This window comes from Entamoeba histolytica, genomic scaffold (assembly GCF_000208925.1).
Source record: "Entamoeba histolytica HM-1:IMSS scf_1104750519073 genomic scaffold, whole genome shotgun sequence".
Classification (NCBI taxonomy): Eukaryota; Evosea; order Mastigamoebida; family Endamoebidae; genus Entamoeba; species Entamoeba histolytica.
This window is the reverse complement of record NW_001914871.1, coordinates 95,847-115,494: the sequence shown is the minus strand read 5'-3', so window position 1 is coordinate 115,494 and position 19,648 is coordinate 95,847. Positions and strand designations below refer to the sequence as shown.

Here is a 19,648-nt window from a genome sequence, read left to right as displayed (position 1 = left end):
GATGTCTTAAAGTCTAATCTTAAATACTTTTGTATTAACACATAAACTTTATTTCTTTTCTTTTTGTTTTTAATGAATAAGAATGAATTATAAAAATAATACAAAACAATCTCTTCTCTTCCTGAAGACATGTATTAAAAATATATAATATCATATTATTAAAAGTATTTTAATTATGCTATTTAAAGCACAGTTAAATAATTGTAGATGTTAAGTTTATTACAATACTTATTTTTTTGTATTGTTGTATCTTAGCAACCATAATAAAGATATTCTAAATAAAATTTGAAATACTGTTTGTTAAGATTTTTCTTTTTCTGTTCACTTATTTCCAAAAACCTTTAAGAGTAAAGAAAATAAGTTAGTATCTTTTTATATCTTGGTGTATATACTATTTATTTTATTTCCTTGACTTAGTTGTACTTACGACTAGAAAAAAAGAAAATAATAAAAATTGTATTTTCCCACAAAAACACTATATTATTAAAACCTTACTCCTTTGGAATTACCTCAAAAATCAAGTCAGTTGGTCTTCCATTCTTAACATCTCCATCTAATGGAAAACGAACAAAATAATTCCTTTTCTTCAAAGTAGCATTCATATTCTTTGGGATCCTATAAATTTTTGGAATAATACTACCATCATTAAATCTTTTTTCCCTCATAATGTAGTCTTGATGGAATATTGTGAATTTAGTGCAGTACTTAGCTATTTGATAGTACTCTTTTTCTTTTAATACTTGTGCCTTAGGAATAAAAGTAACAACAAGATCTCCATATCCATTACTCAAAGGAACCCCTCCACCTACTATTCTCATTACTTTACTCAAACTGCCATGGAGGTTAACTGCTGTTCGATTTAAAGTGAAAACCGTAATTTCTTGGTTTGCAGCTTTTGCTCCAAACTCTGGTAATTCAACACTTGTGATGATGTCATCTCCACTACGATAATAACCTGATGGTATTTCATTAACTTGTAACACATAAGTTTTTCCTTGTTCTTTCTTTATAATAGTACTTCCTGCAAGAGTTCCTCGTGGTATTTCAACCTTGATATGTAGGTGTTCATTTTCAGCTATTCCCCCTTCACATAAAACTGGAAGCGTTGCACATATCTCTCCACGAATAACATTTGTTGGAGTTAATGTTGAGATGAATATTGACTTATTACTTGTTAAGGGAGGTATAACATAAGTTTGATTAGGATATTTTAATGCATGTCTAAGTGTTACAGCTGAATTATGGTCGATATATTTCAATGCAACAGAAGCAGTATCTTCTGCAATTTCAAATGACTCGATTCTATCAGTCTTTTGGACATTAAAAGTCATTAAGATCTTCTCAACCAAGGATTGTTTTAATAAAGAAGAAGTTTTAAATAAAGATACATCCCAATTGCGTAATACAGCAGACTTCCCTGTATGTTGTTGTAATGACCCAGACAAAGCAGAAGATAACAATTGTTGTGGAGATTGGAAAACTACAGCTATCCTAAAAGGATATCCCTCTATATCAACACTACCTAATTGTTCAATGTGTTTTGCAGCTATTTTATGAGAAGAACCATCAGGAAGTTCGACAATAATAAAAGGATTGTTAAATATTGGATGTACAGTAACAAATAAAATATCATCAAAAATACAATAATTACTTTGTTGTGAAACATTAACATTGAAAACAACATCTCCTACAGTGAATGATGTTGGGTGGAGAGTATATCGAGGAATAACAATATTATAAATATGATCACCTTTAATAACTCTTTTATTACATCCATTGAATCCTTCTTGGAATGAAATCATAACGTCATAAGATTGGTTAGGTAGTTCAGTGTGGTATAATTCAATATCTTTAATACTTGGAGAAGGGGAAGACAATAATGACTCAATCTCATCTTTTAAATGACAATTAAGATAATTTTGAGATATTATTATTAATGTTCCAATTCCAATACAATACCTATATAAAATACTTCCAACACTAGTTGAACAAGGAAAGTCAGGTGGTTTACAATTATTTACTTCTCTTCCAAATTCATTAATCTCTGTAACAACTTTCTTTAAATTCGAAGGAATGAGTTCTTTTAATGCACTTACCTCTAAGAGTAGTTCGTTTATTATTGTTGGTGATATAATATTTGACTGCATTCTCCTCTGACTATTTTAAGATGATTTTTCTAAATTTTATAAATTTAAAACTTATTTATTGTTTCTTATAACAAAAATTTAAAATTTTGTTGTTTATAGAAAATATGTAACTTAATCAAACTCCAACAGACTTTTTCTTGTTTAACTCCTATTCATAACACTTTACACAACCAAAAAAACGAAACCCAAGTTAATTTTCTTTTTATTGTTATGTGTTTTTTTTTAAAGAAGTAAATATTTGATAATACATTATTTAATCTTTCAAATTGAATAAATCTATCCTTGAACTAAACATTAGGTGATTGCCTAAAACCATTAGTTTAATACAGTTGGTTGTTGTCTTAAATAAAAAGCACAAAATATTCATATGAAAATTCATTAAATCTCTCGTTAAGCAGTTGTCTATAAACTGCTTTAAAGTTATACAGACTGTGAAATAGTCACTGGTTTGTGATAATACTATTAAGTCATTTACTTGGACTAATGGATAAGTTTGTATTAATTTATGAATAAAAGTTATAGAGAAAAACATTGATAGCAAAAAGTGAATAATACAATGGAGTGTTTAGTTTAATTGATTTTAACATCCTTTTATAGTTTGATAAAGAACATGTAGAACAGTCATATGTTAATGGAACAAACATAAGAGATAAATAATGACATAAAACATTTCATCTTTTCTAGTATAAACCAAAAACAACAACTAAATGTAATTAGTGTTCAATTTAATCTGATTTAATCGTGAAACATACTTATTTTAAAACAATTAACAATGATGAAATTTCATTAAAATACAAACATTTCATTTGGGTAAATTTTTCGTAATGGAAAAATCTTTAAATATTAAAAATGTCTGATAATTATTTTAATCTATATAGACTAAGAACATTAATACTTTGTAGAATGGTTGATTAGAATTATAGTTCATTTTTAATTTTGCTGGGTTAAATTTTCATTTCAACACATGACTATATTCACTATTAGTATAACAGAATGTTTATACTAAATTATAAGAATAAATGATATTGAACCATTAATTTTATCATTCAGCTATTAAGTTATTTATTTTGAGCAAAAAAGTAATCCAATATGTATCAATTCTGTTATTTCATTGCAATTTCAAATAAGTCTTTATTCATTGAAATATTAAATCAAATTGGAATAAAATTATAACAACTGAACTTATACGATAAGAAATAGTCTAATTCTTTAAGTATCTACAACTTAGTTTTGACATTAAGTTATTTGCTCATATATTGTTTGTAAAAAAAACAATACAATCAATAAATACTTCAAAGAAAATTAATTGTCATAAACTTTCTAATAATATTCTGCTCAATACGGTGGTGCTGGTATATTAAATATTTGTGAATTTAATCATCTAAATACTTTTAATATGTTATTTAGTACAGTTTATAAACTCATTGTATCATCTGAACAAGAATATGACAGAGTAAAATTCAAACAAAAACATCTTATTGTTATTCATTTTTATAATTATATCAAATTAAGACAGAGAAATACTTGAGATAGACTTTTAATAATAACGTATCATTCTTTGAACCATCACCAACTTTCAAACCAAAAAAAAACAATATGCATTAAATACAAATCTAATTCATTAGAAATTTACACAATTTGTTTGTGTTTATTCTTTAACCGACTAACAAACAACTTATACACTAAATCTATCTTTTTCAAACACTTATGAAAATAAATTAAACCAGTTGAAAACTACGTACAAAAAATTAACTTACTAAAAGCATATTACTTTAACCTTGATGGAATAAAGTTATTTGGATAATAAGAATATACATAAAAAGTAGAACATACAAATCAATTTTATTAATTTATCAACTAGAAAGAAACAGAAACATGAAAGTCATGAAAAGAATATGAAATAAAAAAAAGACTTTTAGACTATTTCAACAAAGAGATGACATAAACAATGAAAAATGAATTAAAACGCATCAGTTTCGAGTTTCTGATGACCAAACAAAGAATCTTCTATTTGGTCAAATTGATTTTGTGTTATGATTAACTTATAAGAATTAACTATAAAAGGAACATCTGTTTGAGCTGCAATAAAGTAATGATCATCCACAGCAGATTTGAATAAGAGAATGAACATATCAAATGGTAAAGGATTAGGACAAGAAAATGTATATTCAGAATATATTTTATTTATTTTTAAAGAACAAGAGTTATTTGATGAGAGTTTAAATGAAATATATAATAAATAATTAAGATGATATGATGTGTTATTGATTAAGTCAACATTTTCTTTAATTATTTTATGACCAATACACAAAGGTTGAGTAATTGTAGTAAAAAATGAATTTAAAGAATTGTCATTAGCATTTGGGTTAGTTTGAAGAAATTCTAAAAATGAAAATGACGAAGTGATAATAAATAGTCTTGAAGGATTATAATAATATAACTTCTCTACAAATATCATAATTTTCTTTTTTATATCATCATTTGTTGTTTGGACTGACATAGAAACAACACGTTGTATTGATTCAAGTGAAAGAGGAAGAAATACAATACGTTTATAATGACAACCTAATTGAGTTGATAATGGATTATAAGAAAAGTAAACTAAATGAATAATAATATTATGTAATGCACAAAATGATTGTAAGTATTTGAGGTATTGAATTTGTTCATCTTTAAGAATTTTTTCAAAGTCATTAATTAAAATAATTAGTGTTTGTTTATTACTTCTACCTATTTTTATTTGTTCCTTTGTAATAATTTGAGAAATAGAAATTAATGGCTTTGACTTTATCATACGAATAAAAGACACTAATTGTTGATTAAATTGAATAAGTCTATGACAGTATAATCCATTTAAACATTCTTTAATAATCATAATTGAATCATCATCATAATTTCTGTGAATTAAAATAGTTTCTCCTAAACTACTTGCCTTAAAATAATGAGTAAGCTTCTTTTAAAATAAACAAGTATTACAAACTGAAGAAATAATAGTATAAAATTCATTAATTTCTTTAATACGTTCTGGAAAACAAGAATCGACATGTTCGTAATGGACATTCATCTGAAATCTTAGTTTAACTTTTGGTTAGTATTGTTGAACATATCTGAACTACAAACATTTTTCTTTTCCAACCCTAAAATAAGTTATTTAAATTAGATGTAAGTTAAGGGAGAATTCAACATATTAGACCTAAGGTATTTAATAATTAAAAAGAAATGAATAAACTTATACCACCTCACAAGATGCAGAAAACAACTATTGTGGATGGAGTAGAAATTACAACTGACCTTTTTGAAGAAGAACCTCATTCACCACCAAAAAAGGAAGAATATAATTCTTTGATTATAACACAAACACCAATATCTCAACGTCATGAAAAAGAGGATATTGTAACAATGAGTGATAAAGATAAAGAAAATGAAAAAAAACCAACAATAAAAAGTAAAAACAAAAAATTAAAGAAGAAAGAAGTAAAGAAGTATGTTTGTTCTGTTTGTGGTCATGAGTGCAATACAAATGGTGCTTTAGTTTCTCATAAAAGAATACATGATCCTAATTCAAAGAAATATTCATGTCCTGAATGTGGAAAGAAATTTAGAACAATGGCAGAGGTAAGAAGACACTCAGTTACTCATACTGGAGATAAAAAATTTATTTGTCCAATTGAGAATTGTGGGAGATGTTTTACAACAAAGTCATATCTCGATAAACATGTTGAATCACATAAAACAAATCAAACATATCAATGTACATACCATGGATGTAATAACTCTTTTTTTATGAAAAGTGAACTTATTGCTCATGTAAAAGAAAAACATCAAAATGTAGTTGGAAATAAAAATGCAGCATTTTGTTGTCCTTATGAAGGATGTACTAAAGCTTTTGAATATCCTTCTCATTTATTTAAACATTGTGCTGCACAACATCAAAAGAATGAATTTGTTTGTGGATTTGAAAATTGTTATGAAACATTTAGTCGTGAAGAATTGTTGTGGGAACATATTTCTTCAGTTCATGGTATGGACAAAGAAAAGTATCAAGAAGAAAGAATAGAATGTCCAAAATGTGGTGTTGTTGTATTAAAAAGAACTTTACAACAACATATGAGAAAAGCTCATACTGAGAAATCAATTTGTTTTAAAGATGATGGAACAATTGTTACTGATGAAAAGAAACGATGGTTTGAATGTTGTAAGTAAACTTTTTGTATTTTCTTTTTGTTATAATACAATGTATTTGTCTTAAATTCTTTGGATTATTCACGATGTGATGGATATTTTCTCTATCAAAATGTTTTTTTTTCAAGATTTCAAAGGAACTTAAACTCTAAAAGAGTAATTTTGAATGACAACAACAGAAGGAACAAGAAATGCAATGGATGTTATTCATAATGGTGAATGGACATTAGACAGTGACAAAGAATTTCTAGAATACATTAAAGAAATCCATAATACAATATTAGGTTCTTGTAATCAACTCACAACCCAAATGCAAGAAGCAACAAAAAATATCAACCTCCTTGAATTACAGGTTCGATCAACAGGAGATGAATTTGTCTATATCAGTCAATCTCAATATCTTGAAAATAAAGTGGCTGAATATGAAATTAAAGAAGATGACGAGAAAGTAAGCACAGAAATAAAAGATATTGAAGATGATAAATTATTTGAGATTGCTCTTGAAAAGGGACTTCAAATGATTAATGGAATTAATATCAATGAAGGAAAGAATTTTGTTGATGAAATTGAATATATTGGATATCCTCAATTATCAAAAAATCAAGAACAAAATCAAGAGAATACAACAGAACCAACTCAACCAACTGTTTCTGTATCATCAATTCCAACTGTCTCTGTATCATCAATTGGAGAAATTAAAACTGGAGAAATCCCACCCCCACCTCCATTACATATGGATTCATCAGGAAACCCAATTTTATCATCTTCACCAAGGGTTAGTTCTGAGAAACAAGAACAAGAAACACAAGTGATTTCAGAAGAACAACAAAAAGAACAACAACAGGATGAACAGACTACAAAGAAAATATCAATTATAGAAGAAATTAAACAAAGAGGATTCAGACTACCACAACCAGGAGATAAACCAGGAGATAAATCAGATTCACCAACCATCATCCCTAAGCCCAAAGTTGAAAGTATAGAAGAGATTAAAACAGAAGAACCATCAAATAACAAAGTACATGAACCTGAAAAGAAGGAAGAGCAAACTGATGATGTTACTAAATTACTAATAGAATCAAAACATAAGAGAGAGACTACCTCTAACAAACTATCAACTATCTTAAGTTTTGATGATGATAACGTTGACTTTAAAACAAAAACAATAGAAAAAAAGAAAGAAGATTCGCAGAAAAAAGTAAAAGAAAAGAAGAAGAAAGTGGAATTTGAAAATTTGTTTGATGATAAAGAGGATGTTGATATTTTGGACGTATTAGCCTCTTCACTTGACACAAAAAAAGAAACTAATACAAGCACAGTTCAACGTCTAGATGAAAAGAAAAAAACACCAGAAGACTTTATTGATTTATTACTTGAAAAGAAAGTCGAAGAAAAAGAAAAGAAACCAGCAAAAAAGAATAGAAAGATTGATGTTCTGTTTAGTGATGTTAATGAAGAGCCTGATGTATCCCAACAAAGCAAAAACCAAACGCCAATAGAAAAGAAAGAAGAACCACACAAAGAGAATATTCAAGAAGAAAAGAAAGAAATAACAGAAAAGAATCTAGACCCTTTGTTTGGTGATGTTATAATCAAACAACATGAGGTTCAAAAAGAAGAACCAATAACAACTCCATCATCTTCAGAAAAGAAAGAAAACCTCAAACCCCAAAACAACCAACCAAAACAAGAGATTACCAAGAAAGAAATAAAAGTAGATAATTTATTTGAAGATATTGAAATCCAATCCAATTCACAACTTACTGTGGATAAGCAGAAGAACAAAAGTCAGAAAGAAAGAGAAACCAAGATTGATGATCTTTTTGGGAGAAGTACTATCAAATCTCAGGAAATAAAAACTGAAAGAAAACATCTACAACCGATCCGTTGTTTGGATCAACAGTTCTTCAGAATGAAGTTAAAAAAGAAGAGTCTCACCAGAAGGTTATTGACAATCTCTTTGAAGATGATAAGTCTCTAGAAAAGAAAATAGAGAGTCAAACAAATCAAAAACCAAAGAAAGAACCTAATCAAAAACCCAAGAAAGAAATTGATGACATTTTCAGTATTGAAACACCAACAAAACCATCTAACAATGAAACAGTAACATCCCTGCATCAACAAAACTCAAAAAAGATAGTTGATGATTTGTTTGAAACTGAACCAAAGCCAAAAGACTCAACGAAAAAAACTCAAGAACCTAAACAATACCAGAAAATAGCCATTGACAACCTATTTGAAGAACCAAAGGTTGTTTCTGGTATCTCCAATACAAAGAGTAAACACAAGAAACCAGAAATAGACGATTTGTTTGGAGACACAAAAGTAGAAGATGCTAAACAAGTACCAACAAATGAACGAAAAACAAAGGATTTATTAGAAAGTACTCAAGTAAATGATATTAAGAAGGAAGGAGAGAAAAAGCAAGAACAAACAAAGAAAATTGATGATTTGTTCACCTTTGACGATATTTCTAAGCCAAAGGAAGAAACTAAGAAATCCAAGACAAAGACAACACAAGTTGATGACTTATTTGGAGATATCAACACAACACCAACACAACCTAAACAACAAGAAGAAAAGAAAGACCAACCTAAAAAGAAGATAGATAATGTCTTTGAAGCAGAAACTAAGAAACAAGAAGTAAAAGCTCAAGGAAGTAAGGTGTCTAGTAAAATTGAAGCATTGTTTTCAACAAAAGAAGAGCCAAAGAAAAAACCAGTTAGTGATAATGAAATTAAAGCAGAAAAGATGACAAAAACACAAACAAAAACTAAGTTAGAAGGCATTTTTGGGAATAAACCAATCATGGGAGGACCAGCACCAATAAGACCAAAGCCAGTGGAACAGAAAAATGAAGAAAGTAATGAAGAGACAATCGAGATTCGACATGATGGTAAAATTAGTAGAAGAAGTGTATCAGGTCCAAAAGGAAGAAGAAGACCAACAATGAAAAAGATTCAATTTGATGAACATACTGAACGACTCATGAAAGAAATCAATGACAATAAGACACAGGAAAGCAACAAAGAAAGGATTCAAGATTTGTTAGATGGCAAAGAAGTAAAACCTATCAGAACAGATGACATTAAACACCAAAAGGTTGATGAATCAACAAAAGAAGTTCATGTATTAGACAAAGAAGAAAAGGAAGATTCAGGGGATAGTGATGGTTTTGTTATTGAAGATGATCAACCATCAAGCACTACAAATATTAGTGCCAAAGAGAATGATATTAAAGAAAATGATACTGAACATAAGGAACAAGTAAAGAGTGATGACACAACAGTAATAGATGAAATATTTGAATCGAAAGAAGAAGATAAGAAAAACGAAGAAGACATTATTAAGAAGTCAGATAAACCAATTGATAATAGTAAAATCTGTTCAGAATTTGATTTTGATGATTTCTTTTGAGAAGAGTAGAGAAAATAAGAAAGTTAGTAATGTCTTAGATGGTATATTTCTATGGGTTGTTTTAATTGTTAATCTTTTTTAAGAAGTCTTAATTTACACAAAGTTACCACTCAATTATATTTGTTTATTAGAAAAAAAAAAGAACTACTTAGAAGTGCTTTGTGAATTATCACTGGTTTTTCTAACTATAAAGTAAAACTAGATTTATTTTTAAATAATTGAACAAGAAATAAATTGAATTTAGTTATGTTACTTTTTTATTTCTATGACTCTATTCTTTATTCTATTGAGAAAAGAGATAGAATCAAATGTAATCAATCCTGATAATATGAGTTATCGCTAACAATTTAAAACAAATTAAGATGAAATTAAGATGACACTTATATTATTTGACACACTTTATAAGTCACTTTAAAGATATTGTCATTTATCTATCAAACACTATGTCAACTAATGTTATCTAATAAAAAATGTTACTAAACAAATAACGATTAAATAAAAGTATTTGTTGAGCATGACTATAAAAATAAACAATAATTTACTAAAAAAATGATGTTGAATAAGTATTAAGTAAAAACTTAAAGACGATGGAGAGATATATAAATAAGATCGTGATTAAGTAGGAAGTGTTGATGATATTAATATCAAACTATGAGAGTCAATCTTCATCAGTCAAAAAAGAGGATTTTCTAATGAAGGATTCTATATCAAAATCATCTTCTCGACGAAGTTTTTGCATTGGTGTTTCCATGGCATCAGCTAATAATGAGTCATGAGACATTGATGATGAAAAAGCAATGTCAGGAAGAGAATTCAAATTATCCATTGTTTTAGATTCTTCATCTTCAGGACTTAATTCCTTTTTAAATTCAGTATCACCTTCACTAAAATTTATTTTCTTTGGGTCTGAAACAGAATCAAATTCGTATTCTGAATCATTATAACTTGTAACATCAAGGGATTTAGTTTTAATAGAATCAACAAGGTGATATTTCTGTCGATGGAGTTGTTGTGGAATATTTGTATGAGACATATCTTGATATACAAGATTAGGAACAGAACGATTTGGTTGTATTTGATTCAGATTATGTGGAGTATGAGAGGATTGAATTCCTTGAATTTTTCTAACAGATTTTGGTGATTGTTGAATTGGAGACATTTGTTGTAAATTGAATTGTTGAATTGGGAATTGATGTTTCTTATAGCGAGTATGAGGTGAAAGAGCATGAGGTGAATTTGATTGAGGAGAAGTATGATGTGGAGAAGTAAATAATGGAGAAAAACTATAAGGGGAATTAGTTAATGGTGATTGAATAGAAGGAGAAGTTTGATCAGAACTTTGAGAAGAAGAATCTGATGGTGAATATAAAATATGCGAAGAAGTATATTCTCTTTTTGAAGTATCTCTTTTTTGTTTAAAAGAAGTATGAATAGGAGTAGTATTATTTCTCTCTTTAGAAGATTCAGGTACAAGAGGTTTAATATTTATTGAACTTAATGACTGAAGATTATGAGAAGAATCTTTTTTATTTGGAATTGTATTTTCAGACAATTCTACAACAATAATTTGACCATCCCAATCACTATTATTTTCTGTTTGAATAGCTTCTGAAGGAGATAAAGTATTATCATATTTAACAAAAGCATAAGCAGTGGTTTCATTTGGTCGATTAATAACGGTAATACGTTCTATTTTACCATATTTCTTAAATTTACTTTCAATAGTTTTTTGGTTTGCTTGTTTTTTTGATAAATTCCCAACAAAAATAGTATATCTATCAGCTTGACTTGCACGATGGATTGGTGATCGTGCCCATTCAACAATATATATTTTTTTATATTTATGATACTATTCAGTTAATATTTGTATTATTATAACGTTTATTAGATATTTAAAGTAAACAAACATTATAACAACTAACTGCATCATCCCTATAAACAAATTTAACAAACCCACATCCTTTGGACTTTTTTGTTTCTCTGTCAGTAATAATTGTAGCTTCTTCTACTTCTCCAAATTTTTCACATTCTTGTTTAAATTGTTTTTGAGTCATTAAACTACCCATTTTAGCAAAGAATAAGGTCATTTGTGTTTTAGCCTTTTCTGCTCGTATTTGTTGATTATTAAGAATAATAGGTCCTTGTTCAAGTACTTTAGTAACACCATGGTCTGTAGCAAATTGAATATAAGCACTAGGACCATGACTTGTTGATTGTATAGTAACTCTCATGACAGTGTCATATTTCTTTCCAATTAGTTTTTCTTACTAGACACCAAAATGAATAATAAAGAATAAACCAAATTAAATAAAATACAAATGAAATACAAATAAAACCTGACCCCCAAATGAATAGTCAGAAATTGATAATAATTACAAATAATAAATAACAAACTGAAAAGAATTCTTTAAGTAAAGATTCATCACAACTGAGTGGAAGATTAGTTACATATAATACACTTTGGTCACATGGTGTAAATGGGTTGCATTAACAAAACAAAGGAAGTTCAGTTCTATTTTAATTATTTAAATAATTGAATTTATACAGAGAAGTATTTTAAGTTATTTTATGTTTTTTACAGAAAGTCGTTAAAAAGAGAAATTAAAACAAAAAACATCTAATGAAAAAATTCTCCCTAAATATTAGTATTTTTTTTCTTCACTTATTTAGTAACTCTTCTCTTTTTCCTTATTTCTAAGAATTTTATCATATTAATTATTCAAATTATTACTTAATATTTATTTTAGAAAGAAGAGAAATTCCTATATTAGCGAAAAAAAAGTTGGAACCAAAAATGTGTATTAAAAATTAAAATTCAATCTTGATGAACAATAGGAACTTTGGACTCAGGGTAATATTCTACCCTCAATAAATGCATATTAAACCATCGAAGGTGCATTACAGAAAATGCTTTTTTTGCATCTACTTCAGTTTCACATAAAACAAAAACAACCCCTTTTGGATGAATTAAATCTACAATAACATCTTTTACTTGACAATATTGTTTTAGTTCTTCTAAAATATCATTGCGTAATTCTTTTTCAAATCCAATAGGTTCTTTTCCTTGAGTAAATACATTTTGTACAAATAATGCTTTATAATGATTTATATTTTCTTGTCCAAATAAAGTACCAACTCCACCTTGAATTCTTTTAAGCATCATTTCTTTACTTTTACTTTCAAGAAGTTGTTCATCTTCATTTGTAATGACATCACTTCCTTTTTCACAAATACTAAATACTTCCCATTTCATATTTCCAAATGATCTTCCATCATATAATTCAATTGCTCTTTTTGCCATTTTAATTGTATCATATTCAATTATTACATTATTTGATTCTTCTTCTTCTTGAATTGATAATTCTATAATTTTTCCTGCAATACCAAATACTTTTTCAATATCTTCTTTACTTAATTGTTTGTTCATATTTTTGACTTTAATTCTATTGGTTTGTAATTGTGTATTTGAAATAGTAATAGTGTTTCTGTTTTGTTGTGCATTTGATTCACTTACATAAATTGGTGAACTTTCTTTAAAAAACATTCCACTCATTTCTATTGCTTTCATTGCTCCTTCAATTGTTTTAAATTCAACATATCCAAATCCTCTTGACCTCTTTGTTGTTGTATCAATTACTTGCTCAACATGAACAACTTCTCCTGCTTGATTAAAAAATTCTTTAATTTCTTCATTTGATGCTTCAGTTGTTAAGCCACGAACAAAAACTGTTCTTCTTTCTTTTTCAATTTGTTGCATTATAGATTCTTTGTCATTAACTTCCTATATATTTAATTATTCTAATTCTTATATTACTTAAATGTTCATTAATATTGTCAAACTTCTTCTTTTCTTCCTTTTTTTTCTTCCCTTTTTTCATGTCGATTTCTATACTCATATCTTTCTTCCCTTCGTCTTTCATGACTGTTATAATCATCATAAGATCGTTCTCTTCTTTCAAACCTGTCATTATATCGTTCTCTTCGTTCATTAGTTCTACTAGAGAACCTATCCCTCTCCATCCTTCTATGACAATTTTAAGTTCTTTTTATTATTTTCTCTTTTCAAAACAAGTACTAAAGAATAGTAACGAGTGAACCAAAATAATTAACAATTACATTATTGAGAGGTCAACGATGATATTGTCAGCCCATAACTTCCATTAATAAAAGAGCTAACCCCTTCATTAGGACAATCTTCCATATCTCCAATTGATAATGAAGCATCTGTAGATTGAAGTTGTTGGTTTGATTGGTTTGTTAAATCAAACATTGGACATGTATTATTTATGTTCTAAGATTTAATATGTTGTGGTGGAATAACAGTTGTTGTATGAATTTCTGCTGATGGAATATAAAATATTTGTTGTGATGGCTGATTTTGGTACATTTGCATTAGTTGTTGCATAGCTGGTTGTGACCTTGGAGATATATTTACTCTTTCATTTGGCATTACTAGCCTTGGAATATGGAATGAAACTCCTGTTGTGTGTTTTGCTTTTTGTATATTAAAATCATTCTCTGAAAGAATAATTGGTTGGAATGAACTTGTAGGAAGTACATTTGGACTAGCAATTACTTGAGAAAGTTCCATTATTGTATTATAATTGAAATAAAATTGATTTAAGTCTTTAAAGTCAATTGTTTTGATTCCTACGCTTGTTGCTAATTTCTCAATAATACGTTCATTTTCTTCAAGAAGTTTTTTAACGTCTTTTGGTTGTTGTGAGACTGTTTGTTGGGTAATAATAGGACTTCCACAACTATTAAGTGGTGCAGATGGACTTAATAATTTAGCTCTTTGACTAATAGGTTTTTTATACCTAGGAGATTCACATGGAGATTCCATTAAGTCACGTGCTGATCGAGGTGAACGTGGTGAATTTTTTACTGAATGTGTAGGTGATTCTCTTCTACACCGTTCTGTTTTAGGGCGTGGAGATAATGTAGTTTTAATAAAGTCATCCCAAGTTAGTGTTATTGTTTTTTCTTTTGCCTTCATAAATTGAAGTCTTAATGAAATATCTCTCAACCGTTTTGTAGGTAGGTTTGTTAATAATAATGCTAATCGTTTAAACTCTGTATAATTTTCTGCTGGAAATGTTACCAAGTTTTGTTCAAGAATATTTTGTTCTTCTTCTGTCCATGTTGCAATTGTTTCTAATATATCAGAATTACTAGTTCGTGTATTTGATCGTACACGACTCATTTTTGTGTTTTTTAGTTTTTTTCTTAAATTTTTTGCTCTTTTCAGACTTTTCTTTGGAGTTGTTCTAGTTATTTTTTTTCTATCATTTACTCTATTTCAGCTCTGACTGTAATTAACATTAATAAAAATATTCACATTATTTCTCTTTATGTTATTTTTTCTTGTCAATTCTTTTGTCGAATACTTCTGTCACTAATGTTGAAAAGAAGAGTAAATCTATTACTTCTTTTGTACTTCCTTTCTTCTTTCTATAAATAGATGGAAAAACAAAAATCATCGTTTTAACAAATTTTTTTATATTATTCAAAATTTCCTTCTAATAGAACTAGAACTAAAAATAATGAAAAAATATAATAGTAATTTAACTATAAAAAATTATTATTAAAAATAGAATAACATAAAAAGAATAACACAATTGTTCAGTTAAAAAAAAAAGAAATAAAAAATGAACTTGAAAAGTTATCACGAAAATTACGTAGAAAATGAGTAAAACCACTGCTAAGATTTTGTTAATAGGTGAATCAGGAGTTGGTAAGACTGCTATGTTACAACGTCTTACACAAGGAACTTTTGATGGAATATATACTGCATCAGTTGGTGTTGATTTAAAAACAAAAATAGTTGAAATTAATGGGGAAGAAGTTATAATGGAAATTTGGGATGCTGGTTTGTTGTTATAATAAAGTATGTCATTTTTGTGAACAAAAATATTTATATTAAAAAGCTGGACAAGAAAGATTTAGAAGTGTTACACAATCATATTATCGTGGAACACATGCAGCTGTTATTGTATTTGACTTAACTGATAAAACGTCTTTTGAAATGGTTTGTTTAACAAGTTAGTTATAAAAAAATAAAAGGTATTTACTAAAATATAGGTTGGGTATTGGTTAAGTGAAATGGAAAAAGATAATAATCGTCCAATTATTGCTTTAGTGGGTAATAAGTCTGATTTGTCAAATGCACGAACAGTTCCAATTGAAGTTATTAGAGCTACTTATCCATCATTACGGTATTTTGAATGTAGTGCGGTAAATGGAAAGAATATTGAAGAAATATTTGTTTTTATTGCACAACAATTTATCCAACGAATAAAATCAAATACTGCTGTTGAATATAAAGAGTTTCAACCAAATTGTTTTGATTCTGCTATTGCAACGGAAGACCAACCAATAACTATTAAAACGATTCATAATGAGAATAAATGTTGTTAATTTCCAATCCATCTTACGTTGATGTTGTATATTAAAATCTATTCATACTTCTTTTTATTAAGTAAAAAAAATATTTATCAAACATTAATAAAAGTGACATTTTGAATTTCTTTTTTATTCTATTTGTTTTATTTTTTTTTTTATTTTGAACTTAGTTTTAAAATTATATTTCATTACAAAGAAAAAAAAATAGAAACATAATAATACTCAATCTAAATAACTATTCTTTTGTCATTTAAAACTTCGACAAAACTGCTTCTAATCCATTTTTAACTAAGTCAGTTTCAATCCCTTTGACATAGTTTTGTTGTAATTTACAAAATGCTTGTTCCATTATTTTTTGCATAACAGCATCCACATTTTCTACCTTTTCTACGTTGAGTATCTCTTGTATCATTAAGAAGTGTAAGTCAACTAAACATTGTACCCAAACAATACATATTGCTGTAAATTGATCTGGTTGGAAAATTGGTGTGTCTCCAAAGAAATTTGCAACTGAAGTTCCAACAACTCCTTTTAATAAAAAGTCTTGAATAACTTTAGTTGCTATTTTCACAGAGTGGTAATCTTCAAGATCCCATAATTTGTTTAATTTTGTTAATAAACTCATGACCCGTTTTAGTTCAAGATCATTATCATTTCCTAATTGTGAATGATACTCTCTAATCATTCGTTTACTCAATTCAATTTTATGTGTTATTGATAATGATTGTCCTGAAACAAAACCTGATTTCATTGCTTCAGGTAAGAGTTTAATTGTTAATTCAATAACTTTATCATATTCATCTACATTCGGCCGTGTTACTATTGATTGTTCATATCCACAATTATTACAAAATACAACACATTCTTTGATAAAGATGTAAATGTCATTACTATGACATTTACTACATTTAGTAATACTAATTCGTTTTGTTTGTTCTTCAGCCAAAGAAACAGTAGCAACAACTCCAACACACTTCTCAAATTTAAATGACTCAATCTTATTTTTCATTTTTGTTAGTGTTTCATCACTAACTAAGTCTGCTTTATTAATAATAATAATGAGTGGAATGTCAAATAATGTTCTACAAATTTCTTCATCTGTAACATCAAATCGTGATGTTGTTGCATCAATAACATACCATACACAATGAATACGATCAATTCCTTTGTGAGCATCAAGAAATCCTCTTGTTTCTTCCCAAAAACCATTTTCAGTACTTAGTTCAATTCCTTTAGCATCATATAATACAATGGGTTTATTTGTATGAATATATTTTGTATAATATTTAGTAGGACCAACTTCTCCAACTTGTAATTTATTACTAAAAAATCTTTGTGCTAATGATGTTTTTCCACATCCACTTTTTCCACATAATAACACTCCAACTCTACTTTTAATAACACTTTCTTCATATGCTCTTCTAAAACTAGATAATAATGGTTGACTACTTTCTAATAATAATGAATCTAATTTCTTTTCTACAACTTCAATATGTAATGGATCAACTTGTTCTAAGAAACTCTTTTTAATATTATCCATTAAATTTCTAAAATCAATTCCTCCACCATCAGTCATTAAAAATTCAAAATATGCATTTGATCCTGGTGTTTGTCCTACTCTATAACTTACTATAAATTTCATTTGTGTTTGGATTTGATAACAATACATTGAATAACATGTATGTGTATTTCGTTTACACATAACATGATTGCTTTCAAGAATAGAATGCATTAAATTCCATGCATTATCAATTGTTACAACAACTGGATCAATTGTAATTCTTCTTTTAACAAATGACAATGACATAACAATATCACTTTTAGCAAATGATGAATCAATTACTTGTTCAATAGAATATCGTTGTTCTGGATCAATAACAAAAATATGTGAAATAAGTTCTTGAATATCTGGTGGTAGATTGTCTGGTAATGAATAAACTGCATTCTTTATTAAATTAATTGTTTCTTCTGGGTCTTTTGAATAAAATGGATATTTTCCTGTTAACATTCTTACTAATATAACTCCAATACTCCATATATCAGCTTTTTTCCCCCTATAACAATGATCTTGTAATTGTTCTGGTGCAATATGATATAATGTTCCAACTACAGCTGATTCTACAAAGTCCCAATCAGAAACAACAACTACACTATGTCCAAAATCACATATTTTCAAATTAATTCCATCTCTGTCTAATATCAAATTTTCTAATTTTAAGTCTCGATGAATAACTCCATTATCATGACAATATTTTACTCCACTTAGTAATTGTTTAAAGAAATTTCTTGCTACTGGAATACTAAATGGTGAAATAGCTACATGCTCAGCTAAAGAACCACCAAGACATAATTCCATTACAAAATACAATTGTTCATCATTTTCAATAACTTCTTCTAATTTAACAATATTAGGATGATTTAATTTCCTCAATGATGCAATTTCATTTTCAAGATGTTCTAAATTAATTCCTCTTGACTTATAAAATATTTTAATTGCTTTTTTTTCTCCTGTTCTTCTATTAACTCCTAATCTAACACATCCTTCACTTCCTTCTCCTAATTTTCTTTGTAATTCATATCTTCCTACAAGTCTAATATCATTTCCTTCCGCTTTCATTTTATAATTCTTTGTAATTAAATTTGCTAATAATGAAAATTCTGCAATTCCAAGATAATCATTTCCTTTGTAATTATATGTTTGAAATAATAATTCAGCTTCTTCAAAAATTGTTTGTGGTTTAGATTCTGGAAGTTCATATAAAATATTTTCAATTGTTATTCCATCATCATTTAATACATCTAACATAAACTCAAGATCTTCAATATCTATTTTTCCACATTTTTTTGTATCAATCAAATTAAAAAGATATCTGTTGAATGCTTTACATTTTTGATCATTTGCAACTACTCCAAGAAATTGATGTTTCATTTCTTTATCGAATAATGACCACATTAATGAAATCCCTTGTGAAACTCCTTTAATAATTTGTTTAGGTGGTGTTTGTACTGAAATAGCATTATTTGAATTAACAGGAGACATAGGACATGGTGATTGTGATGGAGTTAAATAAGGTGTAGAAAGGGATTGTGAATTTAAATTTGTTGTTGATCCTTCTTTATTTTCAAGAAGAGTTGGTGTTTTACTAACAGTAAATGGATCAACAGAATTATCTCCAAGTCTCATTTTAGGTAAAACTTGTCTTGTTTCACGTTCTTTAATTTTTTCTTTCTCTTTTTCTTCTGCTCTTTTTTGGAGGTCTTGGACGTTGTCTATTAAACGTTTAAAATCTTCAAAAGTTAATTTTCCATCTCCTCCAGAGTCATACTATTTATTAGTTCTTTTTTGATGTATTTGTTTTGAGAATATAAAAAGTTGAGTTCTCATAAAGAAATGTTAAAAAGATTATATTAAATGAACATATATTCTAAAAATTAAAAAAATCAAACTAAAAACATCATAACTGGTGAATGACAGACAGTTGGAATCATAATATCTT

At 27.7% G+C, this 19,648-nt stretch overlaps 9 protein-coding genes across 9 annotated transcripts; 3 read left to right on the top strand and 6 right to left on the bottom strand.

The window, feature by feature from the left end:
• Positions 1–491: 491 nt before the first annotated feature.
• On the bottom strand, positions 492–2,147 carry EHI_183150 (uncharacterized protein; the record flags this gene model as incomplete). Its single annotated transcript, XM_647700.1, has 1 exon — positions 492–2,147. One exon carries the CDS (start codon positions 2,145–2,147, stop codon positions 492–494), a length of 1,656 nt encoding a protein of 551 aa, XP_652792.1.
• Positions 2,148–4,107: 1,960 nt separating this feature from the next.
• Positions 4,108–5,211, bottom strand: EHI_183140 (uncharacterized protein; the record flags this gene model as incomplete). Its single annotated transcript, XM_647699.1, has 2 exons — positions 4,108–5,079; positions 5,128–5,211. 2 exons carry the CDS (start codon positions 5,209–5,211, stop codon positions 4,108–4,110), a joined length of 1,056 nt encoding a protein of 351 aa, XP_652791.1.
• A 155-nt stretch (positions 5,212–5,366) lies between these two features.
• On the top strand, positions 5,367–6,350 carry EHI_183130 (uncharacterized protein; the record flags this gene model as incomplete). The annotated part of the gene is made up of 1 exon (XM_649871.2): positions 5,367–6,350. One exon carries the CDS (start codon positions 5,367–5,369, stop codon positions 6,348–6,350), a length of 984 nt encoding a protein of 327 aa, XP_654963.2.
• Positions 6,351–6,495: 145 nt separating this feature from the next.
• Positions 6,496–9,746, top strand: EHI_183120 (centromeric protein E, putative; the record flags this gene model as incomplete). Its single annotated transcript, XM_649872.2, has 2 exons — positions 6,496–8,215; positions 8,296–9,746. The coding sequence occupies 2 exons, from the start codon at positions 6,496–6,498 to the stop codon at positions 9,744–9,746; spliced, it is 3,171 nt and encodes a 1,056-aa protein (XP_654964.2).
• A 658-nt stretch (positions 9,747–10,404) lies between these two features.
• On the bottom strand, positions 10,405–11,977 carry EHI_183110 (RNA recognition motif domain containing protein; the record flags this gene model as incomplete). Its single annotated transcript, XM_647696.2, has 2 exons — positions 10,405–11,595; positions 11,654–11,977. 2 exons carry the CDS (start codon positions 11,975–11,977, stop codon positions 10,405–10,407), a joined length of 1,515 nt encoding a protein of 504 aa, XP_652788.2.
• A 584-nt stretch (positions 11,978–12,561) lies between these two features.
• On the bottom strand, positions 12,562–13,766 carry EHI_183100 (RNA recognition motif domain containing protein; the record flags this gene model as incomplete). Its single annotated transcript, XM_647695.2, has 2 exons — positions 12,562–13,527; positions 13,587–13,766. 2 exons carry the CDS (start codon positions 13,764–13,766, stop codon positions 12,562–12,564), a joined length of 1,146 nt encoding a protein of 381 aa, XP_652787.2.
• Positions 13,767–14,037: 271 nt separating this feature from the next.
• On the bottom strand, positions 14,038–14,952 carry EHI_183090 (uncharacterized protein; the record flags this gene model as incomplete). Its single annotated transcript, XM_649875.1, has 1 exon — positions 14,038–14,952. The coding sequence occupies one exon, from the start codon at positions 14,950–14,952 to the stop codon at positions 14,038–14,040; it is 915 nt and encodes a 304-aa protein (XP_654967.1).
• A 482-nt stretch (positions 14,953–15,434) lies between these two features.
• On the top strand, positions 15,435–16,166 carry EHI_183080 (rab-19, putative; the record flags this gene model as incomplete). The annotated part of the gene is made up of 3 exons (XM_649876.2): positions 15,435–15,618; positions 15,677–15,777; positions 15,831–16,166. 3 exons carry the CDS (start codon positions 15,435–15,437, stop codon positions 16,164–16,166), a joined length of 621 nt encoding a protein of 206 aa, XP_654968.2.
• Positions 16,167–16,401: 235 nt separating this feature from the next.
• On the bottom strand, positions 16,402–19,335 carry EHI_183070 (protein kinase domain containing protein; the record flags this gene model as incomplete). The annotated part of the gene is made up of 2 exons (XM_001913426.1): positions 16,402–16,952; positions 17,043–19,335. 2 exons carry the CDS (start codon positions 19,333–19,335, stop codon positions 16,402–16,404), a joined length of 2,844 nt encoding a protein of 947 aa, XP_001913461.1.
• Positions 19,336–19,648: the final 313 nt, after the last annotated feature.